This window comes from Sminthopsis crassicaudata, chromosome 4 (assembly GCF_048593235.1).
Source record: "Sminthopsis crassicaudata isolate SCR6 chromosome 4, ASM4859323v1, whole genome shotgun sequence".
Classification (NCBI taxonomy): Eukaryota; Metazoa; Chordata; class Mammalia; order Dasyuromorphia; family Dasyuridae; genus Sminthopsis; species Sminthopsis crassicaudata.
In genome coordinates this window covers 326,144,173-326,167,933 of record NC_133620.1, presented here as the reverse complement: position 1 = coordinate 326,167,933, position 23,761 = coordinate 326,144,173, and the positions used below count along the sequence as shown (strand labels likewise).

The following is a 23,761-nucleotide window of genomic DNA, read 5'->3' as shown; positions in this document are numbered from 1 at the left end:
TTTTGTAAGGGTGAATGTTGAGAACTACCTTTGCATGTATTTTGAAAAAATAAACAGCTATTATTAATTTAAAAAAAATTTAAAAATAAAATAAAATTATTTTCCAGGATAGGTGTTGGTACACTGAGGCTATCAGAGAACAAACAAGGAAATAAGAAATTTTAAACAAATACAATGTATTGTCCTTTTCCCCCTACCTATCCAGATTCCTATTCTGTAAAGTAGCTTACATAATGGTACATTTCAATCCATTTCCCTGAGTTAATTGCTCCTTTCCTTGAAATTTGAGTATTAAGGAGTGTCAGTTTATACAACCAGATTTCTCCCTTTAGGGTCTGTCTTCTCTATGTCTTCCTGTTCCATGCAAGTGTTTGGAGGCTTCTGTATTCTTATGATTTATATTTTTTCTCAGAGTTTGTGCGTGATCTCAAGCAATAAAGATATATGTCATTATACTGTACTAAAAAAAATTAAAACTAAGTCAACATTATAGTAATTTTCAAAGCTACATAAATTAACTAGTAATGGTAAACATCATCATTTTGTAGATTTATATAAATTTCGTGCTATAAGAACCTTAGCAAATCTCACTTCATGACAGTAGAAAAGGCACAGAATTTGGACTAAGAGGACCTCTTAGAATCCCATCTCTGCTCCTCATCACCTATGTGAATTTGAGCATATCACTCTGGGATTCAGGTTTCTGATCTGTGAAATGAGAAAGTTGGACTAGATTATCAGCTCTAAATACATATAACTTTATATTATATAAATGATAAATGATACTGAGTGAAATAAACAGAACCATGAGAATAATATTGTGATTATAATCAGTCTAACACTGATCAACACAATGACCAAATCACAATTTAAGGCATTTATGATTAAAGATACTATCCACCTTCATACAGAGAGATGATAGATTCAAATTGCAGATTTCTTCTCATATGGGGGGAGGGGCATGACAAAGACATGGCTAATGCAGGAATTTATTTTGCATGACCACATATTTATGATATGTTTTGTTTTTCTTTTTCAATTGGAAGGGAAAGAAGAACAAAGGGAGGTGATTTGAACCTGAAAATAAAGCAAAATTGAAAAACAACTATAACCTTCTCCCCCACCCCACCCCTTAATTCAGAGGGAAAGTGAAACTGTCTTCTAATTGGTTTTGACAAAACACATCATGAAAATAAATTTTTATACTTTAATTGAACCCTGAGAAAGCATGCAGCTAAATGGATGGAAGACTAGTCATAAAATAATGGAAATCTAAATTCAAGACCTTAAGCCTCTCTGTTACATATTTATTATGTGACCATAAGCAAGCCTGCAACTATTTTTACAATTGAAGCAAATAAAACATGTTTTGTTCTGCTTTTGATGGGGATGGGGAAAAGGGAGAGAATTTTATATCATTACCTAAAATGAAAGAAAAAACAGTCAAGTGAGAGTTGATTAAAAGGCTATGAAACAGGGCAGCTAGATGGCACCAGATAGATAGAGCACCAGCCCTGAAGTCATATGGACCTGAGTTCAAATTTGGTCTCAGACACTTGACACTTCCTAACTGTGTTGCCCAGTCAAGTCACTTAACTTCTGATTGCCTCAGCAAAAGAAAGAAATGAAACTTCATTAGACTTGGAAAATTGCATAGTGGGTCTCTCTCAATTAATAGTGTTTTTTTTTCCAGTTACATGTAAAGATAGTTTTCAACATTCACTTTTATAAAATTTTGAATTCCAAATTTTTGTTCTCCTTCCCTTCTTTCCTTCTTCCCCAAAATAGCAAACAGTCTGATAAGGTCATACATGTATAATTATATTAACCATATTACCACCATTAATCGTGTTGTAAGAGAAGAATTACAACAAAAGGATAGAATCCCCCAAAATAAAAAACAATAAAAAAGTAAAAATAGTATGCTTTGATCTATATTCAAACTCCAAAACTTGGAGTGCAACCACACTTGGAAAGGGAGAGGGAATATGAACGTCCAGACACTTTTGAGTTTAATCTGAATTTATAAGATTTTCTTAATTTTAGACAATTAACAAACAATATTTTAAAATGTCATATACAAACTTAATTTAAAGTAATGGGGGGGGGCTCCAAGTGCCAGATGCCATCATATCTGGGGGACTCTTCCTCCTCATTTCCATCAGAAGATGACCAGACAGCTTCTCTGTAGTCCTTCAAGTCTCAGCTAAAGTCCCATATTCTGCCAAGAAGCCCTTCTTAGTCCTCCTTAATTCTGATATCTTCCCTCTGATATTACCTCACAAGTTATTTTGTACATATCTGGTTTGTATGTAGTCATTTGCAACTTGTCTTCACATTAGACTGTGAGCGTCTTGATTATGGAGACTATGTCTTTGCCCTTCTCTGTATCCCCAGAATTTGGCACACAAGAAAAGTTTAATAGCTAAAGTAGCCATTTTCATAGAATGTAACAATATGGCAGAGTTCTAAAAGCACTGAAGTTGGAATCATTACCTTATTCTAAATCCAGGAGAGTCCTGCTTACTAGTTACATGACATTGGACCAGCAATTCATCTCTCCATACTTGTTTCTTTATTTGTAAAATATGAGGATAGGACTAAATGATTTATTTCTAATTTATTTCTGTGATCAGGCTTGAATCTTCCTCATCCCTTCTCTTCAAGATCAATGAACAGCTGCTTTCAGATCACTGTCAGCACCCCCTACATGAATGCACTAAGTCTTAGAGGTAGTAGACATTTTGGACCCGAGGTAATTCATTTCCTGCCTGAGATGGCAATGTCACCATAATCTCATGATCTTCCAATGGATCAAATTTACTCACATAATGGACAGGAGAAGAAAAATTCCCAAAAGCATCTGCATAGAAGTCATTAGTTTTTAGATCCCTGCTACATATATCACTTTGAAGGAGTTTATATAAAACTTGAATGCAATAACATCATGTAGCAGTTGGCATTCAAAGTCTTTTACAATCTTCTTTCAAACTACTTTTCCAAGTGAACTGCTCTCCTTCATGAACTCTAAGTTCCAGATGATGTGGTCCTTTTGTTCCCATTATATAACATTCTATCTCTTATATTCATACATTTAGACAAGCTGTCCTTCATGACTGAAATATCTCTTCTAATCTTGCCTTTTAAAATCTCTAGCTTGCTTCAAAGTTTAGTTCAAGGGCCACCTTCAACAAGAAGTCTCTAAGTCTCTTTAATTGTTAGTGCCCTCTCCTTAGGAGCATTCCCCCATCCCAGACTACTTTGTGTTTTTCATTGTATATATTTTATATTTAATTTTCTATTTACCTGTGCTTCCCCCTTCCCAAAATACAATGTGAATTTGTTGAAGGTAGGATCTGTATGTGTCTCAGTCTGTGTCCTTTGAATTTTCAGTACTTAGAATATTGCCTGGCACATAGCAGGCACTTAAACATTTAATGAATGAATGAAGTAGAGGAGAGGAGAAATGTAGGTTAGAGATGGTGACAAGGGAAGAAAAGGGACACAGACACTAGCTGCTCCCTACACCCACAATCTCCTAAAACAAAACAAAAAAAGTTTATTTTCTTAGCCAACCTCAAGCAATTTAATTTCAAAGGTAACAAATTGCTTTCAAGGAGCAGTTGCTCCTTGTTGTCTGATAAGAAGATACATTCCTACCACATTTCAAGATAAAAAGGTGAAAATGCATGTCTGGAAGAGGGAATTAATAGATATGAATAAATTTTAGTTAGTGTATAAATGGTGATTTATATATAAATTTCTTCATATATTTATATTGTGATTTATATATAAATTTCTTCATATATTTATATATATATATATATATATATATATATATATATATATATATATATATATATATATATATATATATATATATATATATATATATATATATATATATATATATATATATATATATATATATATATATATATATATATATATATATATATATATATATATTGGTGATTCTAAAACTCAAAAGTTAGGAAAATAAATAAAATGTAATTCAATAAGTATTTATTTTGTGTCTACTAAGTGTCAAATGCTATAGAGTAAGTGTTGGGAATACAAAACCAAACCAAAACCAAACCCACATCTTTTGCTTTCAAGTTACTCTGGGGAAGGGGAGGTTGGAATGTATTATGTACATAGAGAATTAAAATACAAAATATTCAGATTAATTTTCATAGATAAGGCCCTGGCAACCAAATAGGAAAATCAAAATATACTTTCTAGGCTATAAAGTTAGAAATTCTAAGAAATGAAGATTATTAGACATGTGTAATGGGAATAGTAAACAAGGTAATTTGGTAGAAGTTCGGAGCTGATGGGGAATAATATGTAAGCCTGGAAACTGGACCAAGGGTGTACAAGACTTTCAAAGCCAAAGAAAAGTTTATATGTTATCTGTGAGGTAAGAGAAAGCCACTTGAGATTCTCTTTTATTTTTTATAATAGCTTTTATAGTTTTCAACATTTACCCTTGCAAAACCTGTACTCTATATTTTTCTTCCTCTGTCCCTTTCTTCAATTCAATATAGATTAAACATGAAATTCTTCTAAATATTTCCACATCTATCATGCTGCACAAGAAAAACCATATCAAAAAATTGATTTTTTTTTAGGCTGCTATAAGTAAAAGTAGGTTTGGGGGTAAAGCCATCCACTAAATTCTTTAGGAAGAAAATTCTTTTAGGAAAAAAAATGGGAAAAATTGAGGTGAGCAACAAAAAAAGATAAAAATATTATGATATTATACACATGCAGCAGTCCCCACCACTTGAATTTCTTAAGCAGGAAGTTATTTGCCCAGATATATGTTTTAAGAATTTTCATTTTGGTTACTGTAAAAAATGGCTTAAAGAGAGGCAAAGTTAAAGGCAAGGAGACGGATTAGGAGGCTGTTGCAATAATCCAGGAAATAGTTGATAAGAACATGAACTTGGGTAGATATAAAAGATGAGAAAGATTTCATAATTCATAAGACATGTCAACTAACTGCATATGAGGGATGAAAGAGGAAGGAGAATATAAAATATCCCTTGAGTTTGTAAACTTGAGTTACCAGAAGGATGAAGATACCCTCAACAGAAATAGAATTTAAAAAGAAAAAGAGATTAAGAGCAATGACAGTGGGTTTTGTTTTAAACATGTTAAGTTTGTCATTCCTGTGTGACATCCAATTGGAGAAGTCCAGTAGACAGTAGGTGATGATGAATAAAAGTATGGGGGAAAGAGTAGACTTGGATATATAGATCTTAAAGTCATTTGTAGGAAGGTAACAGTTTAATCTATGAAAATTTCACTGATGAGATCCTGAATAAGTAGGTACAATTGTCAGAGAAAGACTGAAGTATTGATGGAATTGCCCCCTAAGGCAAGCAAGAAGAGCACTGTTAGGGATCAGTTTAGCTTCATAGTCTGGCCCTTTGTGGTAATTGAGGATAACCCTATCTTGATATGTTCAGTCAGAAATCTGAGTTATGTCAAATACCTGGGGTTAAATTTGCCCTATAAATCTGTTCATGGATTATGCCATCTTTGCTGAACCCCTTTTGTGTTATAGCCCATCATGGCACTCTGTCTTGTGCTGTATTTTCCCTTTCCCTTCCCCCATGCTACATGCCTTTCATCCCTGCCATGCCTCTATTATTTTCTCCTTAGTTAATTCTTTAAGGGTGCTAAATCTCTTTTTAGTATTTAGCCTGCCAGCTAAGGGCACTCACTACCAACCTCATGGGGTGTTCCTTTTCATCTGGGGTAGTTCCCTTTCTCCTAGTGAGTTCCACTAGGGAACTTGTCTTTTCCATCATGTGAAAGATGGCCAGTGGTGTAGTTTCCTCAGGCCTAAATATCACTTCTACATCCTCTACAGGGAGACTCCTTCTCATTGGATATCTTTAAACATCATATAGAGATGTGCCACAGAATTCTTTGGGAATTCTCCACTTCATGATTGGACTAGAGGTATTATGAATACTTATGATAATGAAGAATCAGGATTGCTTTGCTCTGATTAACGAGCTTCTGATCAACCAATGACAAGACACAAAGACAGGTTAGGAAATAGGATAAAAAGAGCCTGGAGCTTCTATAATTTGCACTTCCTGGCCATTATCCATTTAATGGCAAAGGGCTGTGCCCTTTCTCAAGAGAAAGAATAAAAGAGCTGTTAACTAAATTTATTTATTTTTATTAATTTTATAATTATAACTTTTTTTACAACATTATTCCTGTACTCCCTTCTGTTCCAAATTTTCCCCTACTTCCCTGCACCCCCTCCCCTAGACAGCAGGCATTCCTATACATATTAAATTTTTTTATAGTATATCCTAGGTACAATATATATGTGCAGAACCGAATTTTGTGGTGGTGGTTGTTGTTGCAAAGGAAGAATTGGATTCGGAAGGTAAAAATAACCTGGGGAGAAAAACCAAAAAATGCTAACAGTTTACACAAAGAGCTGCTAACTAAAAGAGCTTTTCTGTTCTCTGATTCAAACATCAGGCTTTCTGTCCTGGTGGATGATGTCTTCCACAATCATTAATTGTTTACCAAAAAAACTTTCCTTGCTAACTAAATGCTCTCCCAACTTTATTTCATATTTACCATTCCTTGTGTCTGTTGCAGCTTTTCATTTTGTCTATAACCTCTTCTTTTAAATAAACCTACCTTTTGCCAAAGAGAATTGTGAATTCTTCACATTTCCAAACCCCAAAATTTGGTGCTAAACACCAAACACATCATCTGGAATCGGCAGTTGTTCTCCTAAATCATATCATTATGTCAGAGAGAGAGTTGGAAATTAAGAGGGTCCAAGATAGAATCCTGAAGAATATCTATTTCCAGGGAATAGGATATTCTACAAAAGAGACTGAGAAGGAACAGAGACTACAGAAGCAGTAAGACAAAAATCATAGAAGGGTAGGAGGAGTTCAATGTCAAATGCTATAGAGAGGTCAAAGGGATAAAGAAAGAGTAAAGAAAGGTCATCAGATTTGATAATTGAGAGATTACTGGTAAACTTACAGAGAGCAATTTCAGCTGTTCTAAGATTGGAAGTCATAGAAAAGAGCTTAAGAAATAAGGATAAGCTGAAGGAAAAAGGGATCAGTATAGAAATTTTTTTTTCCTAGAAATTTGGAAAAGGAAGAAACTATATTATTAGAAAATAACTGGAGGGAGTGATATTTTTTTTTCCTTTTGAAGTTAATTCCCAATTATCCTCACTAACTAAATGGGATAGTGTCATAGATAATTGGAAATAAAGGATCATAAGTAATAGGATTTTGAATTAGAAGGAGTCTTTGAGACCTAGTTTAACAGTCTCATTTGACACATGAAGAAACAAGCCTAGAGAGGGAAATAATTTGCCCAGGGATATACAAGGTTGCACAAGCTACTTATATTTCATCATCCTGGAATGGGTTCTTAACACTATTTCCTCCTTTGCTTTCTCTTGTTTCTTCCATCCTTTAACTAAGGACATTCCTCATGTTCACTGTTATTTCTTTAAATAGTTTCCATTTTAAAAGAAATGTGTGTGTAGACTATTAAAGGCTGTGTCCTGTAGACACACTTGTTTTATCTTTTTAAAGTATCTTTCCTTTTAGATTTCTTCCTCTCTCAATCTAATCACTTTACAATCACAGAAATTGGTTTTCCCCAGAAATACCATATTCCTGCACATCATCTCCCAATATAGTATATAAATTCTCTCGTGGCCCCTGAAACACTGGTGCAGAAGAATAAATAAGCATGCCTCTTGCTTACTACAACTCCTAAATCCTTCTACCATTTTCACTCAGTAGACTTTCTATCTTTGAGACTCACTCCATTCTGATGTATTACTCAATCCAGACCAAAGGTCACTATACTTTCTTTCTAAAAGAATTTAGTAGATGGCTTCACCCCAAAACCTACTTTTACTTATAGCAGAGTTTAAAGGTTGTTTTCAACATGACTCAGTCCCATATTGATGAGGTCCTACCTAGATCACTGGGGCTGGCAGAGAAAGCCTGAAGTACTTTGTGAAAAATGGATGGGCATTTATTTGGTTTCCACAGTTGTTAAGAAAATTAAATTGGGGAAATGAACTGAAATTAGAAAACTGAAACCCACAAGGACATCAAAGAATAATCAAGGGTGAAGATTATCTTCCCCCCAAGAGAATGTAAGTATGTAAACTCCTTGGGGGCAGGGACTGGGTTTTGTAAATTAGGAATGGTGGCCTAAGATTTGTGGGAAAAAAAACAAAAAACAAAAAACAAACTTTTGTTCTTTGCCCCACCTTCCATATTTATCTTCTTCCTTCTAGAATGTAAGCTCCTTGGGGGCAGGGACTAGCTATGTAATGAGGAGGTAGAGATTCACTTTGTTTAACACCCAATTTATGGGTAATCTGGGGTGGGACTTGTACTACAAGATAGGAAATAATATACTGCCTTTGGTGTCTATTAACTTAGGGACCCATTCTTGAAAGAATGTAAAATAAATGTTTCCTGCATTCATCACTGAGTCTGTGGAGTTCTTGGTTTTTTGTTCCTTATACACAAGGATGTGTGATACAAGCAGGGAAGGACATTCATGGGGATCAGTTCAACCATGTATTCTTACCTTCTGTGGAAATTGGGCTAGCTCCTCCTGGCTGTGTCCAGTCAGAAATCCAAGTTATGTCAACCCCCCAAGGTTAAAATTTTCCTATAAATCTGTCCATGCCTGTGCCATCTTTGGTGAACCCCTTTGGGTTAAACCTACCATGGAATTCTGCCTCATGGTATCTTTCTCCTCATTCTCTACCCCCATGCCTCATAATATCTAATCTTGTTTTTCCAAATGTATTTCATATTTACTATTCCTGGCATGTGTTGTATCTCTTCATTTTGTCTGCATCCTCTTCTCATAAATAAACCTACCTTTTGCCAAAGAGAATGACTATTGTAAATTCCTCACGTGATCACACCCTAACATCCTCATTATTTGGTGCCAAATCCCAAACACATTCAGAACTAGGAATTGGTAACCTGAACACAACAATATTAATTTTCATCCTTCCAAACTCTAAGGCAAAATGTCAAATTTGTGGCCCTCAGATCATATATACCCAAACCAGTTTAAAATGTAATTGGGAAATATTTAACAAAATAGACACAATAAAATAAAAACATAATACTGATGTGAGTGATGTAAAGACCAGATGATGGTAGCTACCAAAAGTTAGGGTTTGGTCATGTGAAAAATTCACAATGGCCATTCTTTTTGGCAAAAGGTAGATTTTTTTTGACACAATTGACACCAGGTATGATATATATGAAATAGAGTTGGGAGAACATATGAAAGGTAAGTTGTTCAGTGGAACTTATAGTTATCCAGTAGAAAGGGAACTAAACTGATGGCTATTAGAGTCTTCTCCCAACATGCCTCAAAGATTATTATCAATTCCTCTGCTAACCACACAACATCAATACTACATTTTAAAACTTAGTCAATACACAGCCCACAGGGTTCCTTATATATGGATTAGTAGACCCATTTCTATTAGAGTTTGAGATCACCACTCTAAGGTAAAAATCCACAAGTATATTTGGATATTTTCGTACAATTACTAAAATGCCACTTCCTTCTTTCCTTTTTCCCTCCCTTATTCTCTCCTTCCTGCCCTCTCCCTCCTATTTCTCCTTCCCTCTTCTCCCTCTGTCCAAATAGGGAATCTTACTCTTATATGTGGATGCTCTGCCTAAAAGATATAAATGTTGCCTGCTGAAACCTCACAAGATATCTTGGAGATTACAGGCCAGGTTTCTTTCTTAAGGAAAATGCCTTAAATCTAAATCACTCTGACTCCCATTGATTGGTCATCAATAGGTCCTAGTCACTTGGTCACCCTGGATTGGCTCAGAGTGAATGTATATACAACTGTTTCCGCTTATTGCCTCAGTCAAACAGACCTGTTAAAGAATTTAGCTTCTTGGTGTAATCCACTTCAAGTACAAAGCACAAGCAACATTTAGCCTTAATCACTGAATGGATATTGCCTCATTCAAACTGAGAGCTGGAAAAGACTTTTGCTTAAAAAGGCCAAGGTCTCTTACTGTAACTAGGGCCATATCCAGTTGTCCTGATCTATATCTTGCCAATGAACCAGATGGCTCTGAAGGAGAGAGTGAAGCTGGTGACTTTATACAGCCCTCCCACACTTAAATCCAATTCACTTGCAAGTCACATTACCTCTGTGATACCATGGCCTTCTCTGAGAAAAAAGGACAATGAGCAAACTAAAGTTCCACATCTCTGAGCTTTTCACCCTACTTTAGTAAATTAACTATTTACTCCAGAAAAAAAAAACAAAAAACAAAAAACAAAAAAACCAACACATTTCCCATAGTTGTTTAAGCCTCTTTCTAGATATCAAAATTCTTAATCTCAGATGCTTAAATATGAAAGTTTCTTGCTAAAAAAATTATTAACACCATAACAAATAATAAAATAGACATTTATAATTGTTTTAGCTGTGAGAAAGATGGGCAACCAGAATTATCTCTGTCACTGTTACTCTTGACTTCTCACTTTTGGAACAGGGTCCTACCATTCACTTCTGAGGACAGCAGCCAAAATCTTTCAAAGTCTCTTCCTAATGTTTCTTTGTGAGTTAAAAGTTAAAAAGAATTCTCTTAGAAAAGAAATTCCCTTCATCCCTTCTCTTTTTACTTCATTCAGGTGATTTGTTCATATATCTTGTTAATTTTTTTTTTTAAAAGAAAAACATTTAAGCTACTAGTTTTATTTCTCCATTCAATGGTCCTTTTGTTTTCAATTTTAAAAATCTTTTTTTTCATTTTTATAAATTCTACTTTAGTATTTATTGGATTTTCCTCTCAGAATTGTTTTTGCTGTATCTCCTTTTCAACTCTCCTTATGCCCCTCCTAAATCTATTATCCATTCTCTCTTTCATATGTGTGTGTGTGTGTGTGGGGGGTCAATTTGGTTCTTTTTCTAGATTTTGTAGTTGCATGCCCAATTTACTGATCTACTCTTTATTTTATTCATATAACTATTTAAAGATGTAAAATTTCCTCTAAGAACTGCTTTGATTACATCCTGTAGGTTTTGGTGTATTGTCTCATTATTGTCATTTTCTTGGATGAAATTATTGCTTCTATGATTTGTTATTTGACCCACTCATTATTTAGAATTACATTATTTAATTTTCAATTGGTTTTTAGTCTATCTTTCTCTGGTCCTTTATTGAAAATAATTTTTATTGCATCATAATCTGAAAAGGAAGCATTTACTATTTCTGCCTTTCTGCATTTAATTGTGAGGTTTATGCCCTAATACATGGTCAATTTTTGTGCAGATGCCATATACTGCTGAGAAAGGTATATTCCTTTCTGTCCTTATTCAATTTTCTCCAGAGGTTTATTATATCTAAGTTTTCTAAGATTCTATTAACCTCTTTAGTTTCTTTTTTTGTTTATTTTGTGGTCAGATTTGTCTAATTCTGAGAGGGGGAGATTGAGGTTTCCCACTTAAGTAATTTTGCTATTTCTTCCTATAACTGACTTCTCTAAGAATTTGGATTTCTACTATTTGGGTGCATATACATTTAGTATTAATATTACTTCATTGTCTGTGGTATTCTTTAAGAAGATTTAGTATCCTTATTTTTATTAATTAGATCTATTTTTACTTTTGCTTTATCTGAGATCAGAATCGTTACTCCTGCTTTTTTGTTTGTTTTGGTTGAAGCATAATAAATTCTGCTCCAGCCTTTTACTCTTATTCTGTATATATCTATTTCAAATGTGTTTCTTTTAAACAAATATTGTAGGATTTGCATTTTAACACACTCTGCTATCTGCTTCTGTTTTATGGGAGAGTTCATCCCATTCCCATTCCCAGCTATAATTACCAGTTCTGTGTTTCTCTCCTTTATATCCTATCCTTCCTTGGTATTGTTTTGTTCCTAATCTACTCTGGCCTCAATCTGTCCTCCCTTCTATCATCCTTTCTCCCTTCTCTTACCTCTTTCTCCTACTGTCTATTTTTTATTGTTTCCATCCTTCCCTAGTTTCCCAGATTGTTACCTTTGCTCTATCTTATTTTTCTCCCTTCAAAATCTTATTCTTTTAGTTAACCAGCTGTCTTTAACCTTTGGTTTACTTGCCTCTTCCTCTCTTTCTTACAAATTTTCATTCTCTGTCCACTGACGCCGCATATTGCCTTGAAATATGATCAGATCTGCCCCATTTTCTAAAATTCTTTTCAATCGATCCTATTATACTCTCAAGCTATAGTTCTAGATTTCTTTTCTTTTCCTAGACAGACTCCTAGAGAAAGTATTCCACATTGTTTTCTCTATACTTTCTCACCTCCCACTCACTTTTTAATTCCTGTCAATTACCTTGTATCCTCAAGCATTTAGCTGAAATTGCTCTTTCTCAGGTCACTAATTATTTCTTTATTGCTAAATTTACTGGCCTTTCCCCAATCCTTAACTTATTCCCAGTCTTCAACTTACTTAACTCTCTTTTTATCAGTTGATACTGTTGACCACTCCATCCATATGTTCTCTGATATTTTTCTTTATTCTTTCAGTAGTTGTTAATTTTTTAAAGAAAGCATTTGGTTTTTCTCCCCCCCCTCCTTTTTTTTTTTTAAAGCAAGTGATCAAATTATTCATGTATTTTGCTAATATTTTAAAGAAATATATGATCAACTTTGTACAGGTGTCATATATAGATAAAAAATAAATAAAATTCTTTTCTATCTCATTCAGTAATTGCCAGAGGCCAATCATTTCTAATTTTTCTAAAATTTTATTCTTAACTTTTGTTTATCTTTTTGTAAAAATCTGAAAGATATATATTAAGATCCCTTATTATTATACTTTTACTAGCTATTTCTCCTTTTAAGCATTTAAGTTATTACATGAAATATGAAAATGCAAATATATCAAATATTGATATTGATTTTTATTATGCTTTTAAACATATGGTTGTTATACCTACTTTTTCTAATTTATCTGAAGAATAACAGATTTTGCTCTAGTCCCTTATTTAACTCTATATGGTTTGAAGAGTTTCTTGTAAACATTATCAGATTGTTTTCTAATTCATTCTGCCATCCTCTTCTTTTTTTGTGGGTGTATTGGTCCCATTCATAATTACAGTTATGATTGCTAATTGTGTATTTCTTATCATGCTATTCTCTTGTACTTTTTTTTATCTTTGAACCCACCTTCATTGTTATAAATAAGAAAATGGTAGAAAAGAGGAAATTTACCCAATAAATCTTATAAGTGATTCTCTTTTCTCTTTATTTCCCTCTAATCTGAAATACTTAATTCTCTTTTCCTTTTCTTTTAATTCTCTTTCATGATACCCTTTCCAACACTGGAATTTGTTTTGCTCATGAATATTCTCCTACCTCTCCTGCCCTCTCTCTCTGGTCCCACTCTACTTTTCCCTTGTTGCTATTTCTATTTTGAATTTAACATAATCGTATATCAAAATGGGGAGAGGGAGGAGCTTTAAAAGACATAATGTTAATTTTCTTTTACCTAATTCAAATGAAATTGAGGTTCATGAGACCTAACCACCCATTACTGTAGACTCTTTATTTTTTCTACCTCTATTATACAATGATGATTTCATTCCCTTTTTCCTCCATTTCACCCCAATATAGTCACCTGTCCCTCTTTTTTTGTCTTCTCATAAAACCACTAAAGCAGAACAAAAGAACCCATCAACTTTCTGTGTTTTTCATTTTTCTCTATGTGAGGGTTCTGAGAAGATATAAACTATATAGTCAAAACATTTATTAAATACCTATGTGTCAGGCATTGTGCTAAGTGCTGACGATACAAAGAAATGTATTAAACAGTTCATTCTTTCAAAGAGCTTACAATCTAATGGGGGAAGTCAACACAAAAAGAAACTGAAAGGGGAGGTAGGAAGGAGGAGAAGAGTACCCTACACAAGGACATGATGAAATCCTATGGGCAGAATGGGAGATGAACTGAGAAAGTAGATTCCCTTCGGAAGGAGCTCTCCTTGCAGGTAGTGACAATTTCATTTTTCTCTTTATATTCCCAGGGTCCAGCACAGTTTCTGGCACATGCTTAATAAATGGTTGTTGATTAATTAAGGATAAAATATATTTAGAAACCGCTTCATCAAGTTCTTTACACAAATATAAGTTTAAAAATTTTAAATTCTGGTTCAGTGAAGTGCATACCTACCAAACTAAACTCTGACTCTGGCTGAAAGGAAATTGAAAAAGAGGCTGAAGGTATTCATAAATATTCTCTACAGTCCTCTGCCCCCTCTTTGATATCAAATGTACCAATTCACTTGTGTGTCATGGCATCATGTCCATGATGTCATGATCCTCTTTGAGAATGTGAAGAACAATGACAATAACCAAAAGCACACTTTTCTCTCTATATAATCTTTGACTAAAGGCTAAGCCTATTTCCAGAGTGTGAAGTATTAGCAAATACAAGTCCACACTTAGAGAATTACAGGTTTTAAATCTTGAACAATCCAATGAATTTACTCCAAGCTTAGGCTCTATAGAATTGGTAAATGTTTTACACTTATTTGAAATCCAGTGTCAAGTTTGCTTAACCATCAAATATAGAGTTTGAGGACTATAACTTTGATGGAAAGCAGGCAGGCCAATTGTGCACAAAGGAATTTATTTTCATGCAAATTTCCCTAAGCAGGAAGGAAAGAAAAGTTGTACATAAAAAGGCTACATAAAGCTTATTTCCCAAGCAAGTGTATAAATGGCTTGCTTCATTGTAATGAAGGACTATAAGGACTTCTTGAGTTGTAACAGGCATAAGAGAAGTTAGAAATAAGAGTTCTTAATTTAATTTTTTTTATTTTTCTGGTACTATACTAAGATTCCAGAAGTTCTTTTGTTGTGGTAGTTGTTTAGTCATTTCAGTCATGTCCAAGTCTTCATGACCTCCTTTGGAGTTTTCATGGCAAAGATACTGAATGTTTTATCATTTCCTTCTCCAGCTCATTTTTGTCAGATGAGGGAATTGAGGCAAACAGGATAAAGTGACTTGCCCAAGGTCAAACAAATAAAAATCTGAAATTTTAACTTACAAAAATAACTATTCTACTTTATCCATTGCAAGTTAAATAGTTAGATGTTTTTGGTTTCGGAGGAGGTAGGAATAGAGAAGTGTTGATTAACTTTGTAAAGTACTGAGTTTCGTGATGCCTCCGGTGGACTGAGAAATGGGGCTCTGTCATTTACATTTTGTATCTTCCTCAGTTTGTAACACAGTACTCTACATGTAAGTAGATGCTTAATAATTGTTTCATTCCTGGCAATGATGTACCTAAACCAAATTCTGCAGAAATGAAATCCAATATTTAAGAACTTTGTTGAAACACTCCTCTTTTTGTTCTATTACGGAATAGCTAATATTTAACATATATTACATACCTCATGATCATCACAGGGAATATGAAATAAAAGTATCATCATCTTTAGCTGAGAAAATAAAATCTCAAAGAAGCAGAATAATTTGCCCCACAGCTAGTAAGTGGTTTGTAGCCTGGATCCACTGAAACTATAGTCCCTTTATTTAGAATTATAATATTTTAGTTAACCTTAATAGTTCTGTGACCTTGAAATTCACTTCACCTTTCTGTCCTTACAATCCTATTGTAAGAAATCCATTGCTCCTTGCTATATCATATTGCTTCTGTTTTCAATGCATGTAAAGAATATTTGCATGGATCACAGAATTTGAGAATTGACAGGAAACTTAGTGTCTATCTAGTCAAAGTCACATAAAAGAGATCCTCATTATAACATATCCAATAAGAAGTTATCCAGATTCTGGTTGAAGAGCACCTTGGTTGCCCTTCTTCAAACACTATCCATCTGATCAATGTTTTTCATTGATCACAATTGGCCACAACTGAACACAATATAGATCAGGTCTGATAAGCTCAGAATACAATAGGTCAATGATATTACCTATTTTTAGAAACTATTCCTCTCTAAATGAAGTCCAAGAGAGAATTCAAAATTGGCTTTTTTTTTTTTTTTAACTTACTTATTCCCCCAGTTGACTCACATTGAACTCTAAGATCTTTATCAGATTATCCATGCTTCCTCCATCTTATATTTGGTAAGGTTTTTGTTTTTTCCCCTACATTTTCCTCTACTGGATATCATCTCATTAAACTCAGCCCAATATACTAGACTATTAAAATCCTTTTAGATCTTGATTAGGTAATACAGCTTGTAAGTACAGAACTCAAAGAGAAGTAGAGTCCATTATTTATACATAAAGATCCTTGTGGGAACACATATAGAATTAGTTTTAAAATGTAATTATGTTTAATTATATTGTGTTTATCTTGTTAAATATTTCCAAATTATATTTTATCCTCTTTTGGCATACTGGTGCTGTGGGCCAAATGTCTGACACCTCTGATCTAGCAATCTTTCATGGCTTAATATCATCTACAAATTTGATAAACATGATAATTAATTAAAATATTAAACTGTTCTAGGCCACATACCAGTACCTAGGAGGCTCAACTGGATACTTCCAGCCATGGTGACATTGAACCACTGACAATTATTCCTTTAGTCCAGACCATCCAATTAGGTAGGTCTGAATCCATCTGTTGGTATGAGCATCTAATCCATCTCTTCTCCACAAAATAGTATGCTGTTAATAATAAGAATCATATTTATAAAAAACAAAACAAAACAAAACAAACTATGTGCTAGTACTATGCTAAACGCTTTACAATTATTATATCATTAAATACTCATAACTATCCTGCTAAGGTCATCAACAGGTCTCCATTTGACTGCAGCTACTCAGAGATTTCTTTGCCTCCATTGCTATCTAGCCTGAATCACTGAATGAACATGGCCTGGCTCAAACCGTGACTTGTTGAAGACCTTAGCTTAAAGAGGATAAGGTCTCCCATTTCATCCAGGGCCATCTCCAGTCATTCTAATCTATATCTGGCCACTGGATCCAGATGACTCTGGAGGGGAAAGTGAGGCAGATGACCTTGCACAGCCTTTCCTCACTTAAATCCAATTCACTTGCAAGCCATGGCATTTCCCTGGTGTAATGATCCTCTTCTAGAACAAAAGACAAACAACAATTACTACTACTCCCTTATAAGGCGGGTGCTACACTTATTTCAATTTTTTCCTCAGGTGAGGAAACTGAGGCAGAAATTAAGTGATTTGCCCAGATTCACATGGCTAATAAATATCTGAAGCTGGATTTGACCTCACACATTCCTGAATCTAGCCCTAGTGTTTACCTACTAAGCTACTTTTTCCAAAAGATTTACTAAAATCTAATAAACTACACCTATGACCTCAACTACTAGTTTAGAAACCCTGGAAAAACAATGTCTAGCTTGACCTATTCTTGATGAAGATATATAATCTATATATAACTACTGGTTCTCTATTTAAATTTTTTTAATATCATCTCTTTATTGTTTCTTTCAAGAATCAAAGTCAGACCCACTAAATTAGTTTGCATATTCTGTTCTTTCTCTTTTCTGAAAATTGAGAGATTTATTTTTTCTCCATTCTTTTTGGAACCTATCTAGTTTTCCTTGACTTTTCAAATATTATTAAAAATATTCAGTAACTACACTTTCCAGTTCATTTTGTATCTTCCAAGGATATTGTGCATCTAGAGCAGATGACCTGAATTCATCAGGGGCAATTAACTGTCCTACTATCTCCTTACTTATCTTATTTATCAAGTCCCTGCAAGTCATCTTTGTTTTGTTATATCTAATACAAAGGTCATCTTTGTCATCTTCAAATTAGATGACTTTATCAGTCATTGATCAAAAATGTTAAACATGTTATTCTTTGCAAAGAAAACAGAAACAAAGTAGAATAGAGTAGCTAGCTCTACTTTCTTCTGATTGTAAATTATCATCTCATTCACCAGGGGGCAAAGGTTCTAAATTTTCTTTGATCTTTTTTTGTCCTATAGCTTTTGGTGTGGGAGGTATTTAAAGTTAATTGACTTGCCAGTGGTCACACAACTAATATATTGCAACTTTTTAAAAGAACCTTTTGTTGTCTTTGACTTTTGTTTTCAGTTTTATCTTTTCTTTAATAGTCCACATATCACCCCCACAAACTGTGTTCATCTCAATTTTTAAGTCAATAACCCAAAACAATAATTTATTGCATAAACTTTCTGCTAGGTGCCAAGCTAAGAACTAGAGAAAATGAGGCATCCATTTCTCCTATATAAATGTAGCTTGCTTGAATTCATACAACCAACTGATGATAGAAGTAACATTAACTAAAGTCTGTTTTCCTAGACTAAGACTCTGTATAATAAGGGTTGTTTTATGTAGAATTCTATTTAGCAGAAATCTCTACTAACTGGTACTTCCTTGCTTTTAAGAACAATGAGAACCAATGTTCTTGATACCTACAGCACTGTAAGACTGTTTTACTGTTTTAAGAACGTTTTAGTGTATATTTACTCAAAGATAGGTAAATTAAAAGTGGTCATCAAAACACCTATTCTGTGACCATGTTATAATCATTAAAACTCTAATGGATCTGTGATCTTATGGGAGAGATATCTGGGCAATAATGCAGGCCCAAAATCATCTATGCTTGTCCATCCTATAAGACTATTATTATCATCCCTGTCTTTCCATAAAGTGCACTACTTATGTTGGCTACCTTCCTCCCATGGGTTTTAGACTTTAGGCAAACCCAACACAGCTTATTAATGACATTAAATTACACATACTTAGAGATCAAATAAATATCCATTATACTTCCCCTGAAAGAAATTAAATGGCAAGGAAGGCTTTTGATTAAAATTTAATTTGCTTATCTTTCTTCTCTACCACTCCCAACTCTAGACATATGTCTTTCAGTTCTCACCTCTCCATATATCATTGCTATGACTCCCTAGGGATGGAGATTTCTTTCTTTCTTTTTTTCTTTTTTATTTATTTCTAGATAGATAAAAAAATCTAATCTTCAGAGAAGTGAATTTTGGACTGAGGCTGGTTTCCTTAGGCAAGATTTGAAGGATAACTTGCAATGTATGAGCTCTCTTCCACAGATATAAATCCTGATTAGTGTTCATTTGGATTAGAGGTAAGGAGGCTCAAGAGCATCTAGCTATTGATCATAAGCTCAAGTAAAGCTATAATTAGAGTCATGAACAGGGACATTGTCCAGGGCCTCCAAATTTAAATGGTGCCTACTCTTTTAGCAGGTACCCTCTTCTCTATTCTGCCACCAGATGAGTTTGTTTTAACCTCCACATTGTCCGCCTGGCTTCCATGAGGTAACCCTTAATCTGACCTTCTAGTTCTTTTTAATGTTATGTCTTCCTCTATTAGAATGTGAGCTGTTTCTGAATAGACTTTCTTGTTTTCTTATCTTTACATTTCCAGTATCCTTTAGCCTGGCACACAATAAGCACTTACTATATGTGCTGTCTATCATCTCTCTATTTTGACTTCAAGGCTAAATTTCTCTCTCTCTTTTTTGTTTTCTTCCAACTTCTAATCTTTGCTCCTGGTTCTGCCCTATGGGTCCAAACAGAACAAGTAAAATACTTCTAAATGACAGCCCTTCAAATATTTGAACACAGCTATTCAATCAAAAAAAAAAAAAATCATTAACTACCAATTATGTACCAGGCACTGTGCTAAGTATTAGAGACACAAAGAAAGTGAAGGGGCAATTCCTGTCCATCTCTAGAAGTTCGCAATCAAAAAAGAAAAGATGTGTGGGAAGTGTCAGGGAAGAAAAGGTAGCAAGTAAATATATGATGAAGTCCTGCCCCAGCCTTTTCTTCTCCAGACTAAAAACACTCAGTCTTTAATATCCTCCATTGAAATAGACCCAAGTCCCTTAACATCCTGGTTTCTCTTCTCTGACGGAGCTCGGTTTCATCATTATCATTCATCATCGGAATCTATGACCCTTAGGTCTGAACACAATGTTCCAGAAGAGGTCTAACAATTTAGAGCATAAAGGGACTATAACCTTCCTACTCCGGAAAGCTCTGCCTCTCACCAAATACCTTTTAGAGTGCTCTTTGTTTTTTGTTTTTTTTTTTTCCTGATGTATCATAGATAACTCATATTGAGGTTATAATTCACTAGCATTTGCCTCCCTTCCATTTTTTCCAACTGATGCCTCTTCTAATTCTGTACTTGTGAAACTGACATTTTTTGGTACCCAAATGTGACTTTAAATTACTTCCTACTGAATGACATCTTTTTAGATTTAGTCCAATGCTCACTGGCTCTTGGATTTGATAAGCACATGTTTATCAAAGTCATTGGTTTTAAAAATAGCACCGGGTCAAGCACAGATCCTTGGGGTACTTACTACTCCTTTTATGTTGACTAAAAAAAAACTATGTATTTTATATTTTGTATTGTATGTGTTATGTATCATTTATATACACACATATAATCGCTAGGTAGAAAAATGTGCTGCTTCTGGAAAACATGTTTCTTCATCCTACCCTGTGACGGAGAACTCCTTCGAGGTAGAAAGGCTTAGAAAGGGGAAGGGAGGCTCAAAACCAGAGTTAAATGTAGTCAGGATATTCCTTCTTCCCTAGAAACTTTCTAGCCCAGGGTGAGGCACCCGTCTCCCCGCGGGGAGGGGCTCGCACTGTGCTGACTCAGGCTTTGCGCAGCTGGCTTCTCGCATCCCTTCCAACGTAAAGGTGGCTGCGGCAGGGCACCTCTAGAGGCGAAGAAAAAACTGTTTGCGCTCGCTTAGCCGGGACCCTGCTCCTTGGCCCAGGGTCGCGTGAAGGACCAAGCGAGGATGTATAAACAGGCTCAACGGTGAAAAGGGGATTAGGAGACCAAAGGAACCTCGGGTGAAGGAAGCTGCAAGCTCTCACACCCAAACTAGAAGGAACCTGTTTCTCGAAGGGCGGTTCCATCTCGCCGCAGTCGCAGCCACAGTCCCAGTCACTAACGCGGGGAGCACTGCGCAGGACCCTGTCCCCGCGCGCTCCAGGCTCCATCCACCCCCACAATTCTGTGGGCAAAGGGTGTTTCGGTTCCCCCAGCAGCCGGGAGGGGGGTGACACAGGAGGATCTGAGAGCTAGCCGCTAAGCCCGGTGCCATGCCTTCCGAGCGTCTCTCAGCGTTAGGAGGGCGGTGGTCACAGGTTCACAATGGGAAGGTGGAAGCCCATGGCCGTCCGCGGTCCGCTGCCTCTTCACTTGGGCATTTCTCCTCGCGTTCGGGGCTGGGGACGAGTAAAGGTGTAATTTGCTCCCGGGCTTCCCGGGTATAGGGGGAGGTTGGGGTGGATGCCGTGCCTCGGTGCCTAAAAATGAGGGGGAGTAGGTGGAAGATGCTAGAGAGCGGAATGGGAATGCGCCGAGCAACCTTGGAGAGGGACGGCACGAAGCACTCCCTCCCAGTCCCGCGGAGCAGGGAGTGGGGCTATTGCTGTAGTCGCCGCGGCACAACTGGATACGGAGAGCGAAGCAGTTACCTTACATGACCCCGAGCGGAGACGAGAAACACGGGAACCGCCAAAGGGAGGGGGCTGCAACTAGAGTAGAACTGACTGGGAGGGGGCGGGTGCGCCCCTGTTCCGGCGCGCTTCGGCTCCACGTGGGCCGGGCGCGCGCGCGCCGGTTCCACCACCCCCCTCCACACCCCGCGCACTGCCTCTTGCAGCACATGGTCGGCAGAGGCGCGCCCCCGGGGCCGGCAGATTCCGGCTGCAGCCGGTATCACATAAGAGATAGGCAGAGGGAGCGAGTGTGGGGCTCTGACAGGCCGGCGAAGAGGGGAAAGAGGGGTATCATTGGGGTGGGAGGGGGCAGGGTGTGGTCGGGAGGGGGTTGCTCCAGTCGTAGGAGTGGAAGATAAGAAAATAGGCGGCGCGAGGACCGGGGGAGGGGTGGGGAGGGAGGGTAGCGGGGACTCTCTGGGTTCTTTCCAGACCGGACGGGGTCTCCAGGGCCCCATTTGTTTTGATGTCTCTGAGCTGCTTATAAAGAGGGGGCGGACAAGCCTCCACCTTATTGAGAACCTTTTGGGGTTTATTCTCTTCTCTCCTAACTTGGTGAGTTTGCTTTATTATTTATGGGTTTCAAAGTTTGATTGTGTATCTGTTTTATTGCGGGGCGGGGGCGCGTGAAGGGGGCGCACGCCGGAAAACATTTAACATTTTGGAGAGATTATGATGAAAATATTTCCCCCTTGACAGTTTAGAGAGCCCAAACCTTCTCCCCGTTGGAGGGCAGAGAGGATGTCAGCCTATCATACCTTTCCTAATTTTTGTGGATTTTAAAAATTGGGTTTTTGTTTTAAAACAGAGGCCTTTCCAGAAGTGCCCCCCAAGGAAGGGGCTTAAGCTTCCGTGTTAGTTGCTGATGGCTGGTATTTAGCTCTTCCTTTGAGAGTCCTGCATTAAGTTCCCTGAACGTCATCAGAATCGGAATGTCAGACACCTCACAGAGAGTCCGCATTGCACACGGCCGGGGCGCAGACCGTGCTGTCCCAAGAAAGTGAGGTTATACCTCAAGGCCAATTACTTGGGGTCCCTGACTTTTTCGACCGGGCAAGATTTTCCCTGCAGGCTCCAAATTCTTATGTTCTGATTGTCAAAGTTGTAGTTCTGTGACTGCGGGCTTCCCCTCCCATCTTAAACTGTTCTCCCCTGCACCCGAAACCAAACTCTTCTGTAGCCGGCAAGTGTCACGGCTGTTTTGCAAAGGAGGATGGCTTTTTAAAGGAAATGGGTTATTTCCTTACGTCCAACACTGAAGAAATAAAAAATGACATAGGTGGCTAGCGACATTGAAGGTAGACTTTAATAAGAAACCAGCCTAGGAAGCAACTACTTGGCACCACTAGGTCCTCCACATGAAATTCCTATGTTTGCAAGGTTTAAAATTTAAAGCCAGCAATTTATAGCTTGAGTTTTTTAATACGCTGACAGTGTGTCCTTTTGTACTCTTTTGTAGTCGAAAATTTTAAGGTTAAAAGTCATTAGAAGTAAACCATCTTGGGGTAGGAAGCACTTCGCTATGGCATTTTAGTCAGTAATACATCTTGCATGGCCAATGTAGAAATAGTCCCGAGTTTCCTTTCACTTGAGACTTTCCAACATAGAGACATACTGCATGTAAATAAACAGTGCAACCAAGTGGAAAAGCAAGTTCTACTGTCTTAATGATTGCCACTAAACCCAGAGTTTTATTTCTGTGGTTTTTAAACAAGGAGTTTCCTCAATGGAAATCCTTCCTAGGAGAACACGGAGAATCTGATTAAATTCTTGGATCGGGTTGCTACATCTTGGTCTAGTAAATTGGAGAATGAGTTCCGTCAAATAGTTCAGTGCTGCTTATGCGGCATTTCTGGAAAGACTTGGGATTTTTAACTGCACGATTTGGACTTTTTGCACAAGTAGCCTTCGCTTAAGAACAGCCTAATTTTTGACAATTATGGAACAACTTGTTGAAAGCTGTTCTCCGGGGTTACACCTTTTAAGAAGAATGGAAATAAATACATGACACTTTTGCTGAGTGGCAGTTTGTCTCAGTTGCTGTTAAGCATTTCCATATGTGTCCTTTTGAAATTGTACTGAAGTTACTGAAGATAAAGCTGCTAATATGGAATAATCAGTGTTGTGCCTTTTTAATGCATTTAAGTTGAATGTAATATTAAGCAATAACTATTCCACTGAGACTC

General features: G+C 36.4%; 2 protein-coding genes across 13 annotated transcripts in view; one reads left to right on the top strand and one right to left on the bottom strand.

The window, feature by feature from the left end:
• Positions 1-23,761, bottom strand: part of ARSG (arylsulfatase G) — a 203,685-nt gene that overhangs the window by 135,426 nt on the left and 44,498 nt on the right. Inside the window, exon 1 of one of the 9 annotated variants that reach the window (XM_074260602.1) lies at positions 21,552-21,830. The exons of 7 other annotated variants lie outside the window; for them this stretch is intronic. The gene's annotated coding sequence lies outside the window, so the exon portion shown is untranslated. Of the gene's footprint in view, positions 1-21,551; positions 21,831-23,761 lie in introns of those variants that run through there. One more of the 9 variants, XM_074260596.1, reaches the window with a different exon arrangement.
• Positions 1-23,761, top strand: part of SLC16A6 (solute carrier family 16 member 6) — a 94,842-nt gene that overhangs the window by 32,923 nt on the left and 38,158 nt on the right. The window contains exons 1-2 of one of the 4 annotated variants that reach the window (XM_074260590.1): positions 21,977-22,130; positions 22,384-22,524. The exons of 1 other annotated variant lie outside the window; for it this stretch is intronic. In XM_074260590.1, the coding sequence (XP_074116691.1) occupies positions 22,508-22,524 (17 nt within the window). In that variant the 5' untranslated portion in view covers positions 21,977-22,130; positions 22,384-22,507. Of the gene's footprint in view, positions 1-21,976; positions 22,131-22,383; positions 22,576-23,761 lie in introns of those variants that run through there. 2 more of the 4 variants (XM_074260588.1, XM_074260591.1) reach the window with 2 other exon arrangements.